We start from the raw sequence: 22,744 nt of genomic DNA, 5'->3' as shown, positions 1-22,744 counted from the left end.
CGCTTTAAGCACCATGCTTCCCTGCCACCCCAGTGTTTGAGGACTCTTAACAGACTCTAGAGATGAGTGAGTGAGTGAGGTTTTAAATCAGACACTAGTAGACACCTTGAAGCAAAGTGAGGTGGAATGGGGTTTAACGTCGCGATCAAGATTATTGCACTTATATAGCAACATGCATGCACCCGTATGGCTGCCTGTACTAGTCCGAACTAATGCCGATTTTATAGTGTTAGCCCACTGAGATGCCGAAGTTTAACATGAATACCCCACTCAGACGCAGTATATGGACTGTGAGCGGACCTGTCCTTGTTATTGCCTCTTTGTTGCCTGAGTGCCAGGCAGTGTAACAACAAGTACCATCTTTTAACGTCTTTTGGAATGATCCTGATCGAATCCAGGACCTTCCGCTCTACGGGCAGATGCTCTTCCACTAGACCACTGAGGCGGTCCTAGACACCGTTGACAATGGTCAGTTTTAAATAATCAGACTAGAAGAAATGTCATATGATCTCAGACATACGACATGGTGGTCAGTTTTGCTGTGGTGTACATGACACTGACACAGGATCAGTTATGTACAAAGCTACTTGTAGACACCAGACGCAATTGCCAGAATACACCAAGGTGAGTTTCACTTCATCAAGTCTCACCAAATAGGGGGAGGCGAAATAGGGCGTCATGTCATCTTCAAGATCATTGCCGACCCCCTCCGTGGTCTAGTGGTAGAGCGTCCGCCGCATCATACCAAAAGATGTTTAAAGATGGTACTTGTTGTTACCCTGTCTAGCGCTCGGCATTAAGGGGCTAAAACAAGGACTGGTCGGCTCGGAGTCAGTATACTGTGTCTGAGTGGGGTATTCATGTTAAACTGCAGCATGGTATCTCAGTGAGCTAGCACTATCAATCGGCATCAGTCCAGACTAGTACAAGCAGCCACACAAACACCCACTTGTACATGCGCAACGCTATATAAGTGCAATAATCTTGGACGCGACGTTAAACCCTATTTCACCTCACCTCACCTCACCTCAAGATCATTGCACTTATACTCTTATTTATTATTATTAAACTACACTTATATATACCACAGGTATCCAGGTACTAGTATCTGCTCAAATGCGGTTTTATTGTTCCCCAACCAGTGGATCCGTTTGCATTCCAGTTATCATTCTCAACTCCCTGGGGAGTATACAATACCATGCCGCAGTTTAACATGGAAACCCGTATCAGACACAGTATACTGACTAAGAGCAAGACAGTGCTTATTTCATCCCCATAATGCTAAGCACCAGGCAGGGAACAACAAGTACCATACTTTAACATACGACACGGCTGGGGACCAAACCACTGTCCTTCTCATCTCAGGGCAGACACTCTATCCACCACATAAGAAAGCAACCATACAATTCTATGTAACTGTTTACATACATATCATGAAATGTTAACTAATAATGTACGGCTTTGCTATTTCAGGTAGTTGTCGTGGTAACGTGGAAGCTGCAGTAGAGAAACTCAAGGCAGAGCTATAGAGGGAGATAACTCTGTCCAATAGATGATGAGTCAAGCATTTCTATCAAAGTACAGATCATGTAACAGATATACATATATATTTTTTAGCAACACTGTATTATGCAAAATACATTACATGTAGATGAATATTGTATTAGGTCATAGCTTTTCTTTGTATAGTTATGATAGTGTAATTTCACATGTACAGTTACGCCTGAAGTTCAGAATGACCACAGTGCTTCATCTCGTGGACTTGACATACTCTGTTGAATATATCTCCACACTCTTTGGAACGACCAGAATGTAATATTGTAAAGACATGTAATATTTCATGATGTGACATTCATCCCAAACATATACATTTTCTTCATTCATTTTGCAAGCATTATGGCTTGGAATATATATATTGAAGGGTTTCAAAAATAGTTACGAAAAAAAGATTTGGAATATATCTGTTGATGATAAGTTGACGGTACACATACTTTGCAAATCTTGCAATCAACTAAAATGTGCATGGCAGTTTGCGAACCGGATGTCGATTTTGTCACATGATTTTGATTGGACTATGCATAGATATAACTAAAAATAAAAACATAATTCCAGCCTAGTTCGGCAAGGGTGGAAACTGGACTTTTATAGTCAGTTAACTCACTTGCCTCGGGAAGATGCAGGATAACAGTCTCATGTCACTTGTACCCTTCACAGAATCATTTTCACTGCACTTCACGAGTCAGCCATCTGTCATTCGCTACCATGGTTACATCATACATCAGTTGTCTACCACAACAATGTGCCAAACTGTCAACGTCCGTCCACTTACTTATCATGCTTAGAACATCAAATAAAAATATCTCATGCTTGTTGTTTGTTTATTTTGCGTGTCATGAGATATATATACACAATGGTATATCTATACAATAAACATTGACATACATAGATGATATGTACATCGTAATCCCCTCATACCTGGGACAACACAGCCTGACTACAATGAACGCTGCTTTGACTTAAATATTGAACAGTTATATCCTGACGTGCAGGTTTAATGCAGGAGAAAATATTGAAGCAGGTTGTAAATATTTGCACATTAGTGAAACCAACATGGCGTTGTCCAAACCAGCTGATCCTGGCAGCCAAGGGACACAGCTCTACAGAAGCAACTTGTCTGACCAGCACCGTACCTCGTATAACAGCCGTTGTATTTCCTGCTCAAGTCATTGTGCAGCGAGTTAGAAGAGTTAGTTAGAGTGAGTGAGTATGGTTTTACGCCACTTTTAGCAATATCATGGTGGGGGACACCAGAAATGGGCTTCACACATTGTACCCACATGGGGTAATGAACCCAGATCTTTGGCGTGACAAATGAACACTTTAACCACTGGGCTACCCCATCTCCCCCTTTGGGAGTGAATGAGTTTGACTGACACCACTATCTCATCGGCTTCTTGCAGCATTTCAAAAGCTGGAATTCTTAACAATTGTCAATGTTGTCAAAACAGAATCGAAAACATGTACAACACTCGCTTGAAGTAATCTACACCATCTTCAGGCAAATTGAAACTGTTACTACTGATAATTGTTTAGATTCTGAATCCTTGAGATGATTATTCCACTGTGACAAGGGATGGATCTGGAGTAGCTTGGTGCCAGCAGTGGAGCCAGCAGTGGAGCCAGCAGTGGAGCCACGACCTTGTTCCCTCTTGTGAAGATTATAGACATCCGGTCTGGAAATACGTCTGTTATTTCTTCAGAATCGCCTCATCTGCTTCTTGAACTTCTCGTAGTGGAAGTCGTCCGTGGCCTTCTCATCCTGACCCGACTTGCTGGAGGGACCTGCACAGACACAACAGTTACTCTCTACAACAACATCTACCTCAATATATTCACCCAGCCCCAACATAGGACACATCACTGCCTACAGTGCTAACCCTGTGCCATCATAACAGGCATTGGCAGTCACCAACAATAATATGGATGACAACTTAATAAAACATTTAACTTTGAATATCTGTTGCCATGGGAAATGTTATGTAATTGTTTGGCATGACTGGATACATCACTACATTACATGTTGGGGATCACAATGGCTATAGACCCGTGAAGATCTGGGTAGATAGTGAGTGAGTATGGTTTTACGCCGCTTTTAGGAATATTCCAGCAATATCACGGCATATCACAGAAATTGCCTTCACACACATATGTACCCATGTCGGGAATCTAAACCGGGTCTTCGGCGTGACGAGCGAACGCTTTAACCACTAGGCTACCCGACAGCTCCCGGGAGAATAGGTCTTCAGCAACTCATGCTTGATGAAAAGGCGACTATGCTTGTCATAAGAGGCGACTAACAGGATGGGGTGGTCAGGCTGGCTGACTTGGTTGTAGCATGTCATCGAACCCAGTTGCCTGGATTGATGCTCATGATATTAATCACTGGATTGTCTGGTCCAGACTTGATTATTTACAGACCGCTGTCATAGAGTTGGAATATTGCTGAGTGCAGCGTCAAACAAACCAACCAACCACAAGGGCTGTATGATGTGATGAACCCTGTGTAGGGTATACCAGCCCCCTGCCCACCCCAATTGATCTTACTGGCATTATTTTCGCCCGTCTAATTATAACGTCTTCATCAGTGTCACTTGGGAACTGTTTCACGACATCTTGTTTGTTGTCCAGTGATAGACATCATGAGCATCTATTTAGGCAATTGGGATACGATGACATGCATCAACCAGTCAGTGAGCCTGACCACCTGATCTTGTTAAATGCCAAATTAAAGCCTTAGTATATATAGGTATACTGTACTGTGAGATGCTTTGATATGTATATCACTCCAATATATTCCCAGTGACTCGTGTTATATGTGAGGTGAGGTGGCATGGGGTTTAACGTTGCGTCCAAGATTATTGCACTCTTTTAACGTCTTTTGGTATGACACGGCCGGGGATTGAACCCCGGACCTTCCGCTCTCCGGGCGGACGCTCTACAACTAGACAACTGAGGTGGTCTCATGTTATATGTAGGTATACTGTACCATGAGTTGCGTTGAGGGAGTCCACATCTCCCACTCGAAGTGGTGTGATTGTCGGCTGCTCTACTTTCTTCAACACGGGTGCCGTGTCATCAATGTTGACTGAAACAGGGAGGAGACACTTCACACATCTAACCCAGCAGTTCAACATGTATTGCTGTTGTAAAAGAAAACTATGCACTTGCTGTCCATATAGATTTCCCCAGCCCATTAATCATCAAATATTAAACACTTAATCATTATAACACAGAAAATATTCCTACTAAAGACTGTAACACTAACATGATCTTTCAACTTCAGTGTTTATTTCCCTGATACCAGATGCATATCAGGCCATATAGCAGCACTCCCTGGTCCAACAGTAGTATTCCTTGGGACAAGAGCTGTATTCCATGGCCCAACAGTTGTATTTCCTGGCCCAACAATTGTATTCCCTTGTCCATCATTTGTATTCAATGGCCCAACAGTTGTATTCCCTTGTCCAACATTTGTATTCAATGGCCCAACAGTTGTTTTCCCTTGTCCAACATTTGTATTCCCTGGCCCAACAGATGTATTCCCTGGCCCAAGAATTGCATTCCCTGGCCCAACAGCTGAATTCCCTGGTCCAAAAGTTGTATTTCCTGGCCCAACAGCTGAATTCCCTGGTCCAAAAGTTGTATTTCCTGGCCCAACATCTGAATTCCCATGCCCAACAGTTGTATTCCCTGGCTCAAGAATTGTATTCCCTGTCCCAACTGTTGTATTTCCTGGCCCAACAACTGTATTCCCTTGCCCAAGAATTGTACTCCCTGGCCCAACAGCTGTATTCCCTGGCCCAACAGTTGTATTCTCTTGCCCTTACAGTTGAATTTCCTGGCCCAACAGTTGTATTCCCTGGCCCAACAGCTACAATCACTGCATACCCAATAGCTGTACCTATATGGCTGTTAAATGTTGAAGAAAACCTAAAGAGGAAATAATCAGTGTTGCTGACAAACCTAGGAACAAGCACAATATGTATCCATAACAGGTAGATGAGCATCAGACACTATCTTGTAAAAATGAACAACAACAATTTGTAACAAACTCACATCGGTTGTGTTGGACAAAGTTGACAGCCATGTTTGTTGGCACGAAGGCCGACACCTCATTCTCCTTCTTCTTCATCTTCTCGCGGATCAGCTTGTCCTTCGCCTCTTCTGTTGCCTCAATGTTGCGGATCTTCGCTCTTTACAAAACATACAGTCAGGATGAAAATCACTGCGAACAGGATTTCAGTTATATTGTGGTGCATCAACTCAATGTTGGACTAAAGCCTAAAATGATGCAGGTCGTTACCATGTTGGTGAAACCCTAGAGTATGGTGCTGACAAACCAAGTACTGTATTCGACGTAATAAGCACCCAGGGTGCTCTCAAAATTAGAGATAGGGGGTTCTTATTAGAATATTATTTTGGTGGAAAAAAGTTGAAAGATTTCGTTGTTAATGCTGACAGCCTGAAATGTTTATGTACGACAGATATATTTTTCCAGAATTTAATTGCCGATAACTAAGGGTGCATATAACACACGAGTGCTTATTATACGCAAATAAATAAGTCTTGTGTACATTAATCAATCGGAAGGGGTGCTAATTTGGATTTTTCACTAGCCAATATCTTAGCAAATGTCACCGTGGGCGCTTATGAGAGCGGGGCGCTTATTACGTCGTATGCGGTATCCTAACAAGGTAAATCTTGGATTCAAACCCATGATCCAGGGATTTCTGTCTTGCTTCAAAGATACAACTTCTGACAATGAATTCCTGTGATTTAGATGAAGGAGCCTCCCATGCTCCCATGTCAAACAATCTGTGTTTTCAATCAGTGTAGACTTCCGTAGAGGTAAGACAGCTCTAGGAAACACAGAGACTGCATACTTCTCCTAATTCTGTAAGGTGTTTTCTTCCCCATCTTGCAGGTTACAATAATCAACCCCAGTTAGGACCATTATTACTGTGTTGATATTTCAGGAACATAATATATAAATGAGCTCTCATTTGGCAAAAAGAGGACATTTGTTTCTTTTTATTTCAGTGACTACTTTGGATAATACATTCTAATCGTAAACGTAATGTTTCATCAACAACAACTTGGCACATACAGAATACCTCCGGATATCTATAATATCAAAATATCTCCCCACTAAGGTGAATTAAATGTAGACAACAAACTTCAGGTATAGAGGTAACTAGGAGATGTTACCTACTCGATGCCGAGGTCTATCTCCGGGATGCCAGACAGCATCTGATTGGACAACATATCCTCCGATCGCTTTGTTGCCGACTTGACCTTCAGATGGTCTGGCAGCTGGTACAAAGAATCCTCCGCCCTAAAACACACATGGCAGTTTACACAGGTGACACATGGCAGATTACACAGGTGACACATGGCAGTTTACACAGGTGACATATTGCAGATAACACAGATGACACATGGCAGTTTACACGTGTGACATATTGCAAACTACACAGGTGACACATGGCAGATTACACAGGTGACATGGCAGATTACACAGGTGACACATGGCAGTTTACACAGGTGACACATGGCAGTTTACACAGCTGACACACGGCAGTTTACACAGGTGACACATGGCAGTTTACACAGGTGACACATGGCAGATAACACAGGTGACACATGGCAGATTACACAGGTGACACACGGCAGTTTACACAGGTGACACATGGCAGATTACACAGATGACACATGGCAGTTTACACAGATGACACATGGCAGATTACACAGATGACACATGGCAGTTTACACAGATGACACATGGCAGATTACACAGATGACACATGGCAGATTACACAGGTGACATATGGCAGATTACACAGGTGACACATGGCAGTTTACACAGGTGACACATGGCAGTTTACACAGGTGACACACGGCAGATAACACAGATGACACATGGCAGTTTACACAGGTGACATATTGCAGATTACACAGGTGACACATGGCAGATTACACAGGTGACACATGGCAGTTTACACAGGTGACACATGGCAGATTACACAGGTGACTCATGGCAGATTACACAGATGACACATGGCAGTTTACACAGGTGACACATGGCAGTTTACACAGGTGACACATGGCAGTTTACACAGGTGACAAATGGCAGATTACACAGGTGACATATGGCAGTTTACACAGGTGACATATGGCAGATTACACAGGTGACACATGGCAGTTTACACAGGTGACACATGGCAGATTACACAGGTGACATATGGCAGATTACACAGGTGACACATGGCAGTTTACACAGGTGACACATGGCAGATTACACAGGTGACATATGGCAGTTTACACAGGTGACATATGGCAGATTACACAGGTGACACATGGCAGATTACACAGGTGACATATGGCAGTTTACACAGGTGACATATGGCAGATTACACAGGTGACACATGGCAGTTTACACAGGTGACATATGGCAGATTACACAGGTGACACATAGCCCAGGTGACATGACATACATGTGCACGCCTAAGACAAACACAGGTGACATACAGACAGATGACTAATGGGATCATGGTGGTCAGGCTCGCTGACTTGGTTGATGCATATCATCTTATCCCAATTGCGCTGATCAATGCTCATGTTGTCAATCACTGGACTGTCTGGTCCAGACTCGATTATTTACAGACCGCCAACATATAGCTGGAATATTGCTGAGTGCGGTGTTAAACAACAAACAAACAAACAGACATTATGATCATACATGCCACATACAACCACAGGTGATATGAACATACATGACACATACAACCACAGGTGATATGAACATACATGACACATACACCCACAGGTGATATGAACATACATGACACATACAACCACAGGTGATATGAACATACATGACACATACAACCACAGGTGATATGAACATACATGACACATACAACCACAGGTGATATGAACATACATGACACATACAACCACAGGTGATATGAACATACATGACACATACAACCAGAGTGATATGAACATACATGACACATACAACCACAGTTGATATGAACATACATGACACAAACAACCACAGGTGATATGAACATACATGACACATACAACCACAGGTGACATACAGACACAGGTGGCATACAACCACAGGTGATATGAACATACAAGCCACAAACAACCACAGGTGACATACAGACACAGGTGACATACATACAACCATAGGTGATATACAGACAGAGGTGACATACAGACAGAGGTGACATACAGACACAGGTGACATACAGACACAGGTGGCATACAGACACAGGTGGCATACAGACACGGGTGACATACAGACACAGGTGGCATACAGACACAGGTGACATACAGACACAGGTGACATACATACAGACACAGGTGGCATAGAGACACAGGTGACATACATACAGACACAGGTGGCATAGAGACACGGGTGACATACAACCACAGGTGACATACAGACACAGGTGACATACAGACACAGGTGACATACATACAGACACAGGTGGCATAGAGACCCAGGTGACATACATACAGACACAGGTGGCATACAGACACGGGTGACATACAACCACAGGTGACATACAGACACAGGTGACAAACATAGACACAGGTGACATACAGACACAGGTGACATACATACAGACACAGGTGGCATACAGACACAGGTGACATACAGACACAGGTGACATACAACCACAGGTGACAAACAGACACAGGTGACATACAGACACAGGTGACATACAGACACAGGTGACATACAGACACAGGTGATATACAGACACAGGTGACATACAGACACAGGTGACATACAACCACAGGTGACATACAGACACGGGTGACATACAGACACGGGTGACATACAGACACAGGTGACATACAGACACAGGTGACATACAACCACAGGTGACATACAGACACAGGTGACATACAGACACAGGTGACATACATACAGACACAGGTGACATACACACAGACACAGGTGACATACATACAGACACAGGTGGCATAGAGACACAGGTGACATACAACCACAGGTGACATACAGACATGGGTGACATACAACCACAGGTGACATACAACCACAGGTGACATACATACAGACACAGGTGGCATACAGACACGGGTGACATACAACCACAGGTGACATACAGACACAGGTGACATACAGACACAGGTGACATACAGACACAGGTGACATACATACAGACACAGGTGACATACAGACACAGGTGACATACGTACAGACACAGGTGACATAGAGACACGGGTGACATACAACCACAGGTGACATACAACCACAGGTGACATACAGACACAAGTGACATACAGACACAGGTGACATACAGACACAGGTGACATACAGCCACAGGTGACATACAGAAACAGGTGACATACAGAAACAGGTGACATACACACACAGGTGAAATACAGTCACAGGTGACATACAACCACAGGTGACATACAACCACAGGTGACATACAGACACAGGTGACAAACAGACACAGGTGACATACAGACACGGGTGACATACAACCACAGGTGATATACAGACAGAGGTGACATACAAACACAGGTGACATACAGACACAGGTGATATACAACCACAGGTGACATACAGACACAGGTGACATACAACCACAGGTGATATACAACCACAGGTGACATACAGACACAGGTGACATACAGACACAGGTGATATACAGACACAGGTGGCAGGTGATGTATTTGTTGCTTCACCACCCACCTGTTTTTATCCTCCCTCGACTCGGACTTCACCGCACGCCCCTTCCTCTTGGCCAGCTCGTCCTCCACGTATTTCAACCTGGAACAGTAACCATGGTTACAGTGGCAAGTACTCATGTCCCACCCATATACATCAGCACACAGTAACAATGGCAAGTACTTATGTCCCACCCATATACATCAGCACACAGTAACAATGGCAAGTACTCATGTCCCACCCATATACATCAGCACACAGTAACAATGCCAAGTATTCATGTCCCACCAATATACATCAGCACACAGTAACAATGGCAAGTACTCATGTCCCACCAATATACATCAGCACACAGTAACAATGGCAAGTACTCATGTCCCACCCATATACATCAGCACACAGTAACGATGGCAAGTACTCATGTCCCACCCATATACATCAGCACACAGTAACAATGGCAAGTACTCATGTCCCACCCATATACATCAGCACACAGTAACAATGCCAAGTACTCATGTCCCACCCATACACATCAGCACACAGTAACAATGCCAAGTACTCATGTCCCACCCATATACATCAGCACACAGTAACAATGGCAAGTACTCATGTCCCACCCATATACATCAGCACACAGTAACAATGCCAAGTACTCATGTCCCACCCATATACATCAGCACACAGTAACAATGCCAAGTACTTATGTCCCACCGATATACATCAGCACACAGTAACAATGGCAAGTACTCATGTTCCACCCATATACATCAGCACACAGTAACAATGGCAAGTACTTATGTCCCACCGATATACATCAGCACACAGTAACAATGGCAAGTACTCATGTTCCACCCATATACATCAGCACACAGTAACAATGGCAAGTACTCATGTCCCACCCATATACATCAGCACACAGTAACAACGGCAAGTACTCATGTCCCGCCCATATACATCAGCACACAGTAACAATGGCAAGTACTCATGTCCCACCCATATACATCAGCACACAGTAACAATGGCAAGTACTCATGTCCCACCCATAAACATCAGCACACAGTAACAATGCCAAGTACTCATGTCCCACCCATATACATCAGCACACAGTAACAATGGCAAGTACTCATGTCCCACCCATATACATCAGCACACAGTAACAACGGCAAGTACTCATGTCCCACCCATATACATCAGCACACAGTAACAATGGCAAGTACTCATGTCCCACCCATATACATCAGCACACAGTAACAATGCCAAGTACTCATGTCCCACCCATATACATCAGCACACAGTAACAATGCCAAGTACTCATGTCCCACCCATATAAATCAGCACACAGTAACAATGGCAAGTACTCATGTCCCGCCCATATACATCAGCACACAGTAACAATGGCAAGTACTTATGTCCCACCCATATACATCAGCACACAGTAACAATGGCAAGTTCTCATAACTCATGTCCCACCCATATACATCAGCACACAGTAACAATGCCAAGTACTCATGTCCCACCCATAAACATCAGCACACAGTAACAATGGCAAGTACTCATGTCCCACCCATATACATCAGCACACAGTAACAATGCCAAGTACTCATGTCCCACCCATATACATCAGCACACAGTAACAATGGCAAGTACTTATGTCCCACCCATATACATCAGCACACAGTAACAATGGCAAGTTCTCATAACTCATGTCCCACCCATATACATCAGCACACAGTAACAATGCCAAGTACTCATGTCCCACCCATATACATCAGCACACAGTAACAATGGCAAGTACTCATGTCCCACCCATATACATCAGCACACAGTAACAACGGCAAGTACTCATGTCCCACCCATATACATCAGCACACAGTAACAATGCCAAGTATTCATGTCCCACCCATATACATCAGCACATAGTAACAATGGCAAGTACTCATGTCCCACCCATATACATCAGCACACAGTAACAATGGCAAGTTCTCATGTCCCACCCATATACATCAGCACACAGTAACAATGGCAAGTACTCATTGTTTACATCAGGTCCTGGATGAGTCAGCACACAGTAACCATGGTAACCGATAAAATATTGGAAATTTTACAATAAATTGTATATTTATATACTTATCCTATCTCACACTATGCATTTCTTCTTTCGATCCAATGTGGAAACGTGCTTGAACAAAGTTTCCAGCTTTTAAAAAACAAATCACCAGAACACATCCAAGCATGACCATGGTCACCACCCAAAAAAATGGGTCACACGCTGTTATCCATTGCATAGCGACCTGGTCCTGAATAAATCCCATCCAATAATATCAGCCCACAGTATCCATGGTAACAGATAATACAATCACTCATTTTTATCCTTGTTCTGAATGAGTCCCACCTAGTCCTTGATCAAGCATATCAAATACCAAAAACACATTAACACATGGTGATGTGTAACAGATGGAGCATTACTCCTGTGTGTAGTCAATCCTGGATGAGTCCTGCAACCTAAACAAAGTAACCATGGCAACTTACATCTCAGTGTCTTCGTCTCGTCGGTTTGTTTCCGCAGCGAATGCTGTTCCAATGGCTTCTGCAGCCTCTCCTGTCACAGGCCTGGTCAAAACAAAACATAACACGACTCAAATGATGGACAACAGCACATGGGTCGGACATCTCCACACTTTGTGAGTGAGTGAGTGAGTTGGGTTTAATGCCGCTTTTAACATTATTCCAGTTATATCACGGCATGTCAGCTTAATGTGGGAGGAAAGCCCGAAGTGATGCAGGTCTCAGACATTTACCACTTCGGTGAAACCCACAAGATATGGGTATGGTGCTGACAAATCTAGAAACATAATCGGGGCGAACCAGGATTCGAATCCACAATCATAGGTTTCTGGCGTGCCCAGGGGATGCAACTCACAGCGAATCGCGGCGCCACAGACAACTGGGCCATCCATGCCCCATGTCTCCACACAGTGTATACAAGCTGCAGGAGCAATGAAGACAGGATCAACTTCTGGATATAAACTTCAGTGTTATTCAGTGTTTCTCCAGCTTGATCAAGGTACAAATATATGTATTGGAAAGTTGCATTGAAACAGAGATTTATCAAGGATTTCAAACCAAGTGCCCTTGGCAGGCCAATTTGGATAAAAATCCTTATTTTGTTTAAAACTGGGATTTGTCAAAAGTTTTTATTTTCCTAAATGCTGAGGTACTTTGACATTGCAATAATGTTAAAATAAGCATAAAAGCCTGTCATCAGTGAAATGCAGTTATTTCTATCAGTTACGTCTTCAAAGCCATAACATCAAGGTGGTCAATAGCGGTAATCTGACCATGGTTGCTGTTGATAATGGTGAGTTGTTCGATCAATACGATTTCGTCGAAATCAATTATAACAATATTAAAAGGAATTTAGAATAAAATTAATGAAATAAGTTACAAACATAAGTCTAGATATACAATGAACACTTTTTATAGACAGACAGTGTAATTACATGCTTAATTTGCATACTTCAGTATGGATTTGTTGACATGGTATTTCCAGTGTTTCATGCTCACAGTATTGTTTTTACGGGGAAAAAAACATCAAAACTCATTAAGACGTGTATAATGCGCAGCCCCTTCTACACAGCTGTATTTTGGGGAAAAAAAAGTGCACACTATACTCAAGAAAATATGGTAGGTATAATGACATTAACATGAATTGGGATATACTGTAAACAGCTTTATTTCTGCGCTGTTAAAATATTGCGAATACCACACCAAAGACAATACTGCGACGAGATATTTTTGCGAGTTGCCGTGTTGAGATGACCTCTTGATTACCAAACAATAGACAGCCTCTCTCCAAAGCTAGTTAATCTGAGTTGGCCGGAAAGTTGACCGGAAGGGATTGCGACCAATTATCAAATACGATAATTGAGTCAACTCAGTGTCATGACTGTGAGTTTGAATCAGACAAAATTGCAAAGGACACTGACGCAATGAAGCGAGGTTGGAAGAAGGCAGGATTACTGTGAGGTAACAGTGACACTGACTGGTCTGTTTACACTGTCATTTGTGATGTATTGTGTGACTATTCTGCATTCATTTGTGTTTTTAACTTATTGAGTAACTTGTGGTTCTGGTTGATGATTTCAACATTTGATGACGTGTTGCAATGAATAGTATGTATGTATTATTTATACTTATTTTTGCGTTTTTAATTTTTGCGATTGAGTCTCGTTCGCATAACTCGCAATAATAAAATGGTCGCAAAAAATTCCCTGTTTAAAGTATATAATTCCAATTTGGGACTTTTCACTGACATTTGCTCCCGACTTGGGGTCAAATATTCGCCTCTGATTAGGTCTAGATATACCGCTGGAAAGATGAAAAAGAAGAAGTTGAAGTTCCACAAGTCAACTCTACTGTCTCCACTGTCAGATAAGTGCATCTGTTTGAACAATGGAGACCTTCAGCTTGTAATTAACTACATGTATCAGTGAACAACTGGCCATGCAGCTTCTGCTGAAGACATTCCAATGTGATAGTACACAGTCCTGCAATCCCATTACAATCAAATCTTAGTTCTCGCTACCGCTGAGCAAAGATCTGAGCACATACTCATTACAGGTCACGTCAGGTCCGTTTCACAAACTTTGACCGACCAATGACATTACAAACAAGAGGTCAATATTAGCCAATTAGAATGCAGCTTTTTTTTTATCATTATGGCACTACCTGGTGACTTCCATTCCAGACTATGCTTTGAAAAATACAGATTCAAAATTTGAAAAATGAAATAAGAACATTCTGGAATGTCAAATAGATGTAAGATATTGTATGGCAGTACTTCCACTGGGCTATGGAAAGTCTCTTCCGTTTCAAATATTAAAATCTCATTGTAGCAAGCGATAGACGATAATTTTGAAGGAATATGTCGTCCAGACAATAACTGTCGTTAAGAATACCTGGTGTTAACCTTAATCAAAGTGTGACTGTCACTTTCCCGATCTGGTAAGCAACTATCTGATTGGTCGGATGTAAGGTCATCCTGATGCGACCTGTAATGGTATGTCCTCAGATCTATGTTTAGTGGTAGCGAGAACTGAGATCTGGTTTTAATGAGATAGTCCTGTAGCATGCCAATGGAGTGATAACGTTTGGTAGTTGTTTGTCATGCCATCACATGTTCTCCCGAGACCAAATGGTGACCTGGATCAACTGCCTGAGCTGGTGCATGCTCCACCAGCAACAGTGGTTTTACGGTGCTCGTCCCGCCGCCTACAACGTCACACAAGGTGCTCCGTGGCATACCCGTAGGATTCATCTCCCATTACATATTGTATCTGACATTTATTTTACATTGTTGGTGACCTGTGAATATCCGGGGTAGAATAGGTCTTCAGCAACCAATGCTTGCCGTAAAAGGCAACTATGTTTGTCGTAAAAGGTGACTAACAGGATCGGGTGGTCAGGCTCACTGACTTGATTGATGCATGTCATTGTATCCCAATTGCGTGGATCAATGCTCATCACATCAATCACTGGATTGTCTAGTCCAGACTCGATTATTTACCGACTATTGTCTGGACCAGACAATCCAGTGATTAATATCGTGAGCATCGATCCAAGCAATTGGGATCGATGACATGCATCAACCACAGTTGTATAAATCTTATCTCTTGAGTTACTTACACTTTCTTCAAAGATTTCATGTCAATAAAACCTCCAGATTTCATCTTGAAAGGATCCGCCTGTTGGAACAACAAATAACAAACAAAGTGTCATACAGCATACATAAAAAACAATAATCAGAAATATATGGCTGTGCACCATGAGGACCCTGACAATGCTACTCCAGTCTGACATGGCAAGGGGCAAGTGACAAGGCTGCTTCAGTCTGACATGACAAGGGGCAAGTGACAAGGCTACTTCAGTCTGACATGACAAGGGGCAAGTGACAAGGCTACTTCAGTCTGACATGACAAAGGGCAAGTGACAAGGCAACTTCAGTCTGACAGGAAAAGGGGCAAGTGACAAGGCTACTCCAGTCTGACATGACAAGGGGCAAGTGACAAGGCTACTTCAGTCTGACATGACAAGGGGCAGGTGACAAGGCTACTTCAGTCTGACAGGAAAAGGGGCAAGTGACAAGGCTACTCCAGTCTGACATGACAAGGGGCAAGTGACAAGGCTACTTCAGTCTGACATGACAAGGGGCAAGTGACAAGGCTACTTCAGTCTGACATGACAAGGGGCAAGTGACAAGGCTACTTCAGTCTGACATGACAAGGGGCAGGTGACAAGGCTACTTCAGTCTGACAGGAAAAGGGGCAAGTGACAAGGCTACTCCAGTCTGACATGACAAGGGACAAGTGACAAGGCTACTTCAGTCTGACATGACAAGGGGCAAGTGACAAGGCTACTCCAGTCTGACATGACAAGGGGCAAGTGACAAGGCTACTTCAGTCTGACATGACAAGGGGCAAGTGACAAGGCTACTTCAGTCTGACATGACAAGGGGCAAGTGACAAGGCTACTTCAGTCTGACATGACAAGGGGCAAGTGACAAGGCTACTTCAGTCTGACATGACAAGGGGCAAGTGACAAGGCTACTTCAGTCTGACATGACAAGGGGCAAGTGACAAGGCTACTCCAGTCTGACATGACAAGGGGCAAGTGACAAGGCAACTTCAGTCTGACATGACAAGGGGCAAGTGACAAAGCTACTCCAGTCTGACATGACAAGGGGCAAGTGACAAGGCTACTCCAGTCTGACATGACAAGGGGCAAGTGACAAGGCTACTCCAGTCTGACATGACAAGGGGCAAGTGACAAGGCTACTTCAGTCTGACATGACAAGGGGCAAGTGACAAGGCTACTTCAGTCTGACATGACAAGGGGCAAGTGACAAGGCTACTTCAGTCTGACATGACAAGGGGCAAGTGACAGATAACCAGTGAAAACATTCGGTCAAAATTAAAAAATATAGAGTGAAATTTGAAAAAAGACTAATGTACACACTCATAAAAAGATAAAGATCCGAAAAATACATAGATCCATGTGAACAGGAAGTCTGGGAATCTGACTGGTAGGACCACAAGTTTTAGACATTGGCAGGGAACTTGAATGTAAACAACGACCCCAAGCAGATTCTTTGTTTATTGAAGCAATAATAACAAAACAAGATTTTCCTATCAGCCTATCGTATGGAACCATGGTGACAGATCAGGGCCGCCTTAGCGCTATGACTGCTGTTAGCCTATATTTAAGTATGCGAGTCAGGACAGTCTTAGCGCTAAGATCGCTTTGTTGGATGGGGCCCAGGGACTTTTGATCAGTGACGTGTATGAATATATTACATCTTCCCAAAGCAAGTGAGCCAACTGACTATATAGTCTAACTAATGTTATATTTGGGATAACACTTTCCTAGTAAATATATAGTCCACCTGGTGCACTTACCTAACTAGGCAGGAATTTGTGGCACTATCTTAGCGCCACCAGTGACTATTACAAATTAGTTCCCTTAAGTTAAATACAGCAAACTACATTTATAACAAACATGGTTATAACAAACTGACTGATATAACAAATTTATTGCGTGATCGTGGCCATTTGCAGTACATATGATGTATATAGGCTTATAACGAACTACGGTTATAACGAACTAAAATTAGTGGTCCCTTTGAGTTTTTTATAACTGAAGTTTACTGTATAAAATATTTAAGGACCAATAATCAGAAAACAAACATATAATGTCAAATGTTAAACTTTATCAAACATCAACATTATGAACATCAAGGACGTTGAATGTCTCATTATATTCTAAGGACTATAGATCATGATGGACAGTTGAGTGAAGCTGTGATATAAAAAACACAGTACTATCAACAAAAAAGCTGACACAGTTTGTTTGTTTTATATATATCACTGAAACAGTACTGGTCACTGGTCTATTCAACTTCATGACCAGCAGTCTACATCACCCACATCTTCCACATCCTCCGTCTTCTCAATCTTCTTGCCCAGGGCGAGGCTGGCGGCACTGACTCCATTCTGCCTCCCCCTCATCTTCTGCAACTCCTTGATGTCCTCCAGCTTACATCTAGGACAAGGTCATGGTCAGTTAGTTGGTTGATAAAACTAGTCTTACACAGCAATCAGACAAGCCATAATATGCAGCTGAGCAAAGTTCCTAGAACAAGGTCATGGTCAGTTAGTTGGTCGCTAAAACTAGTCTTACACAAGCCATAACATGTAGCTGAGCAAAGATACTAGAACAAGGTCATGGTCAGTTAGTTGGTTGATGAAACTAGTCTTACACAGCAATCAGTCAAGCCATAACATGTTGCTGAGCAAAGATCCTGCCATACGTGAATGATGAAACGCAATCATGCAAGTCACACACCAACCAATCCTTTAATTGTTTAGTCTTTTACAAGTAGCCAGAGGGAATATATTCTGCCCTGGATTCCCTAAAGCATTTTCAATAAGTATGACGGGAGACGACATGAGTGATAGCGCCTATGGCCCTGTGCTGAAGTGTTGGCTAACGAACTCATTAATTATGTACTGCTCAACTTTTACTAATCCACATCCACTGGTCACAAATACTTAACTACAATGCACGTTTTCATAATATTCTACTAAAATTTGATGCTGACTTTGCACTGGCCTCACCAGCTCAGAAATTACAGTTCTTGTGGACATTTTTATTCTCCCTTGTCTCTACGTTTTCCCTGCTAAGTCTAGACTAATTTCAAGATGGTAGGACTGGGATGAGTCCAGATTTACTTCTCGAGTACCCGACCCTAGATGGGTATGTGCTACAGGTCTCAAGACTATTGAGTGAGATTGTTTTTATGCCACTTTTAGCAATATTCCAGCAATATCACGTCAGGGTACACTGGAAAATTGGCTTCACACATTGTACCATCAAGGTTTGGAATCAAACCCGGATCTTTGGCATGACGAGCCAATGCTTTAACCACTAGGCTACCCCACCATCCATAGTTGTTACAAAATGGCTGACTGGAAATTGTTTGACAGGAGCCCTGGCAAAGACTATTAAGATACACATATACTGAAGTCGACAGAAGCTTTTAACTTTAGGCAAACATATAAAAGTCAGGAGGAATGCGAGCTTAGTCAGAATGAAAGCGAACATTAGCGACTTAACCATGAAGTTTTTTTTTTATTGTCATGAAACAATACATCATGTGACTAACCATGGGTTTGGGTAATCCTGTGGGTACCTGGGTCCTACTCAGAATCCACCTGACACGAGTACCCATACCCGGGTACCCATACCCAAGGGGTGTAGCATCACACACAAAGGGCAAACACTCAGATGGCTTGTTTTTAAGAGAAATTTGTCTGTTATAAGTGTAATATGATGTTTTACAGTTGTTCATGTGATTAGAGAGAAAGCGACTTTTTCTTAAGCATCCAAAAACCCATAACACAGGGATATATATGTTTTTCTTCCCAAGGTACTCCGAGTTGGGGGATTGTTGGAGTTGCCATATGACTGTGACCTGTAAATAATTTTGTCGGGACCAGACAATCCAGTGATTGATATTGTGAACAACCATCTGAGTCTTTGGGGTCCATTTGGTGCCTTTTAGACCGCCTCTGTGGTCTAGTGGTAGAGCGTCCGCCCGGAGAGCGGAAGGTCTGGGGTTTGATCCCCTTTTGCGTCATTAGACGTGAAAAGATGGTACTTGTTGTTACCCTGTCTGGCGCTCGGCATTAAGGGGCTAAAACAAGGACTGGTCCGGTCGGAGTCAGTATAATGTGTCTGAGTGGGATATTCATGTTAAACTGCGGCATGGTATCTCAGTGGGCTAGCACTATAAATCAGCATCAGTCCGGACAGGTACAAGCAGCCACACACACACACATGCATGGACGTCGCTATATAAGTGCAATAATCTTGGACACAAAGTTAAACCCCATTTCACCTCACCTGGTGGCTTTTATGTTGATGGGGACCTGTTCTAACCGGAAATCCCCACAGGGTGTCGCGAAGGTTTAATCTTAAAGCAATGCTTGACCTAATACAATAACATTTCGTCTGGCATGAAAGGAAAATTTGCACTTGTCCCAGAATTACACTACAACACGAAAGGCTTTAGTCCTTCAAGTTCAAGTACCGGTTTAGTACCGGAGAATAAAGTCTTGAGGGGGAAAACATAGAACCACATTCACATATTTTGGGCTGGTCAAGTTGAACAATGATGAAAATTCAAAATCTCTCACTTTATGCATAAACTCTAACCCTTCTTACTAGGCCTGGGACGGGTAACTCGGGTACCAGGTAATAGGGGGCAGGGTACCCGGGTAATAGGGGGCAGGGTACCCGGGCAGTGAATTCGGACTCGTCCTAGCCCTACGTCTTACTTAATCAAATGTAGCAACGTAACATGACATTCGTTGTCCATACGTCGACATGATCGAAAATCGAACACAATAATTATGATTACAATAGTCTTAATTCCTTCCTTCCCGGGCAGAGATAATGTCAGTTTCTTACATAACATCCTTTCCGTCTTCATCTGACTCGTCACTGTCAGATGAATGTCGTCTTTTCCTCATATTTCTTGCTCGCTTCGGTTTAAACATGTTGCCTTGTTTTTGTAGACTCTTCGCGAAAGAAGGCGAAAATAACCGAGCGTTTCAAGGGGATACAACTCTGAGATAGCTAAACACGGATATTGGGCCATGTGCACAGAAGAGCTCGTACGTGTGGGTTCGATCCCAGTTTGATCATTTCTCATTATTTTGTTAAATTATTACGATTGTTTCTTCGAATAAGAGAAACGCTAGGGACACATGTTGTTCTTTCAATATTTTCTAGAAAGGGCCGGGGAGGTCGATTCTGGAGTATATAAAATGAATCTACGAGCAGACGAAAACGGCGCTAAACATCACTTATGTTTATGTAATTGTAAGGATAACGACAATGTAATACGTATATCTCTATATCATTAGAATATGAAATAAAATGTTGTGTGTGCACACAAAGTTAGTGTATTATGTAGACAAAATGGAATTTTCATTAACATGAAGACAGGTAAGCCTAAGAATTTATGGATGAACAAGTTCTTGGTGTAGCAAGCAACGGTACCTTGCTTGATAACGGTGTTAGAACCTACATCGAAACGTCGCTCTTAATCGTAAGTACCTTGCTTGATAACGGTGTTAGAACCTACACCGAAACGTCGTTCTTAATTGCAATAAAGAACTTGGTCATCCATAAATTCTTATTCTTACTTAGTACTCCAACTTCTAAATGCTTATCAAAGAAACATAAAGACAGTGTGGCAAGGTGTTGACATCGCGATATTCCTTTTCGATATCGAGATTGCCTGTTTATCAAAGCTAATTGTGTGTGTGTGTGTGTGTGTGTGTGTGTGTGTGTGTGTGTGTGTGTGTGTGTGTGTGTGTGTGTGTGTGTGTGTGTGTGTGTGTGTGCTGAACTATTTCCCAACATCAACATCAGACGCCCTTCTGACTTCTTTAGTACAGATACCACCTCCGTGGCCTTGCATCCCCAACACCTGACGCCCTATCGACTATCACAGAACAGAGGCCGCTTCTGTGATCTAGTACCCCAAAGACCTGACGCCCAACTGACTATCGCAGAACAGAGACCGCTTCTGTGGTCTAGTACCCCCAACACCTGACGCCCAACTGACTATCACAGAACAGAGACCACTTTTGTGGTCTAGTACCCCCAACATCTGACGCCCAACTGACTATCACAGAACAGAGACCGCTTCTGTGATCTAGTACCCCCAACACCTGACGCCCAACTGACTATCACAGAACAGAGACCGCTTCTGTGATCTAGTACCCCCAACACCTGACGCCCAACTGACTATCGCAGAACAGAGACCGCTTCTGTGGTCTAGTACCCCCAACACCTGACGCCCAACTGACTATCGCAGAACAGAGACCGCTTCTGTGGTCTAGTACCCCCAACACCTGACGCCCAACTGACTATCGCAGAACAGAGACCGCTTCTGTGGTCTAGTACCCCCAACACCTGACGCCCAACTGACTATCGCAGAACAGAGACCGCTTCTGTGGTCTAGCATCCCCCAACACCTGACGCCCAACTGACTATTACAGAACAGAGACCGCTTCTGTGGTCTAGTACCCCCAACACCCGACGCCCAACTGACTATCACAGAACAGAGACCGCTTCTGTGGTCTAGCATCCCCAACACCTGACGCCCAACTGACTATCGCAGAACAGAGACCGCTTCTGTGGTCTAGTACCCCCAACACCTGACGCCCAACTGACTATCGCAGAACAGAGACCGCTTCTGTGGTCTAGTACCCCCAACACCTGACGCCCAACTGACTATCGCAGAACAGAGACCGCTTCTGTGGTCTAGTACCCCCAACACCTGACGCCCAGCTGACTATCACAGAACAGAGACCGCTTCTGTGGTCTAGTACC

The 22,744-nt window shown here is 43.2% G+C and overlaps 2 protein-coding genes across 2 annotated transcripts in view; one reads left to right on the top strand and one right to left on the bottom strand.

The window, feature by feature from the left end:
* Nucleotides 1-2,361, top strand: part of LOC139459584 (uncharacterized) — a 185,452-nt gene extending 183,091 nt beyond the window's left edge. The window contains exon 79 of the mRNA XM_071241138.1: nucleotides 1,474-2,361. Coding sequence (XP_071097239.1) covers nucleotides 1,474-1,529 — 56 coding nt within the window. The 3' untranslated portion in view covers nucleotides 1,530-2,361. The remainder of the gene's footprint in view (nucleotides 1-1,473) is intronic.
* Nucleotides 2,362-3,181: 820 nt separating this feature from the next.
* On the bottom strand, nucleotides 3,182-20,928 carry LOC139458854 (splicing factor C9orf78 homolog). The gene is made up of 9 exons (XM_071240284.1): nucleotides 20,810-20,928; nucleotides 18,265-18,379; nucleotides 15,968-16,026; nucleotides 12,812-12,892; nucleotides 10,307-10,384; nucleotides 6,773-6,895; nucleotides 5,617-5,753; nucleotides 4,547-4,645; nucleotides 3,182-3,342 (listed from the first exon to the last, which is right to left on the bottom strand). Exons 1-9 carry the CDS (start codon nucleotides 20,896-20,898, stop codon nucleotides 3,257-3,259), a joined length of 867 nt encoding a protein of 288 aa, XP_071096385.1. The 5' UTR covers nucleotides 20,899-20,928; the 3' UTR covers nucleotides 3,182-3,256.
* Between the last annotated feature and the right edge of the window lie 1,816 nt (nucleotides 20,929-22,744).

This window comes from Haliotis cracherodii, unplaced genomic scaffold, assembly GCF_022045235.1.
Source record: "Haliotis cracherodii isolate W230 unplaced genomic scaffold, xgHalCrac1.p SCAF_13, whole genome shotgun sequence".
Taxonomy (NCBI): domain Eukaryota; kingdom Metazoa; phylum Mollusca; class Gastropoda; order Lepetellida; family Haliotidae; genus Haliotis; species Haliotis cracherodii.
The sequence above is the reverse complement of the archived record's forward strand: the minus strand, read 5'-3'. Positions and strand labels throughout refer to the sequence as shown.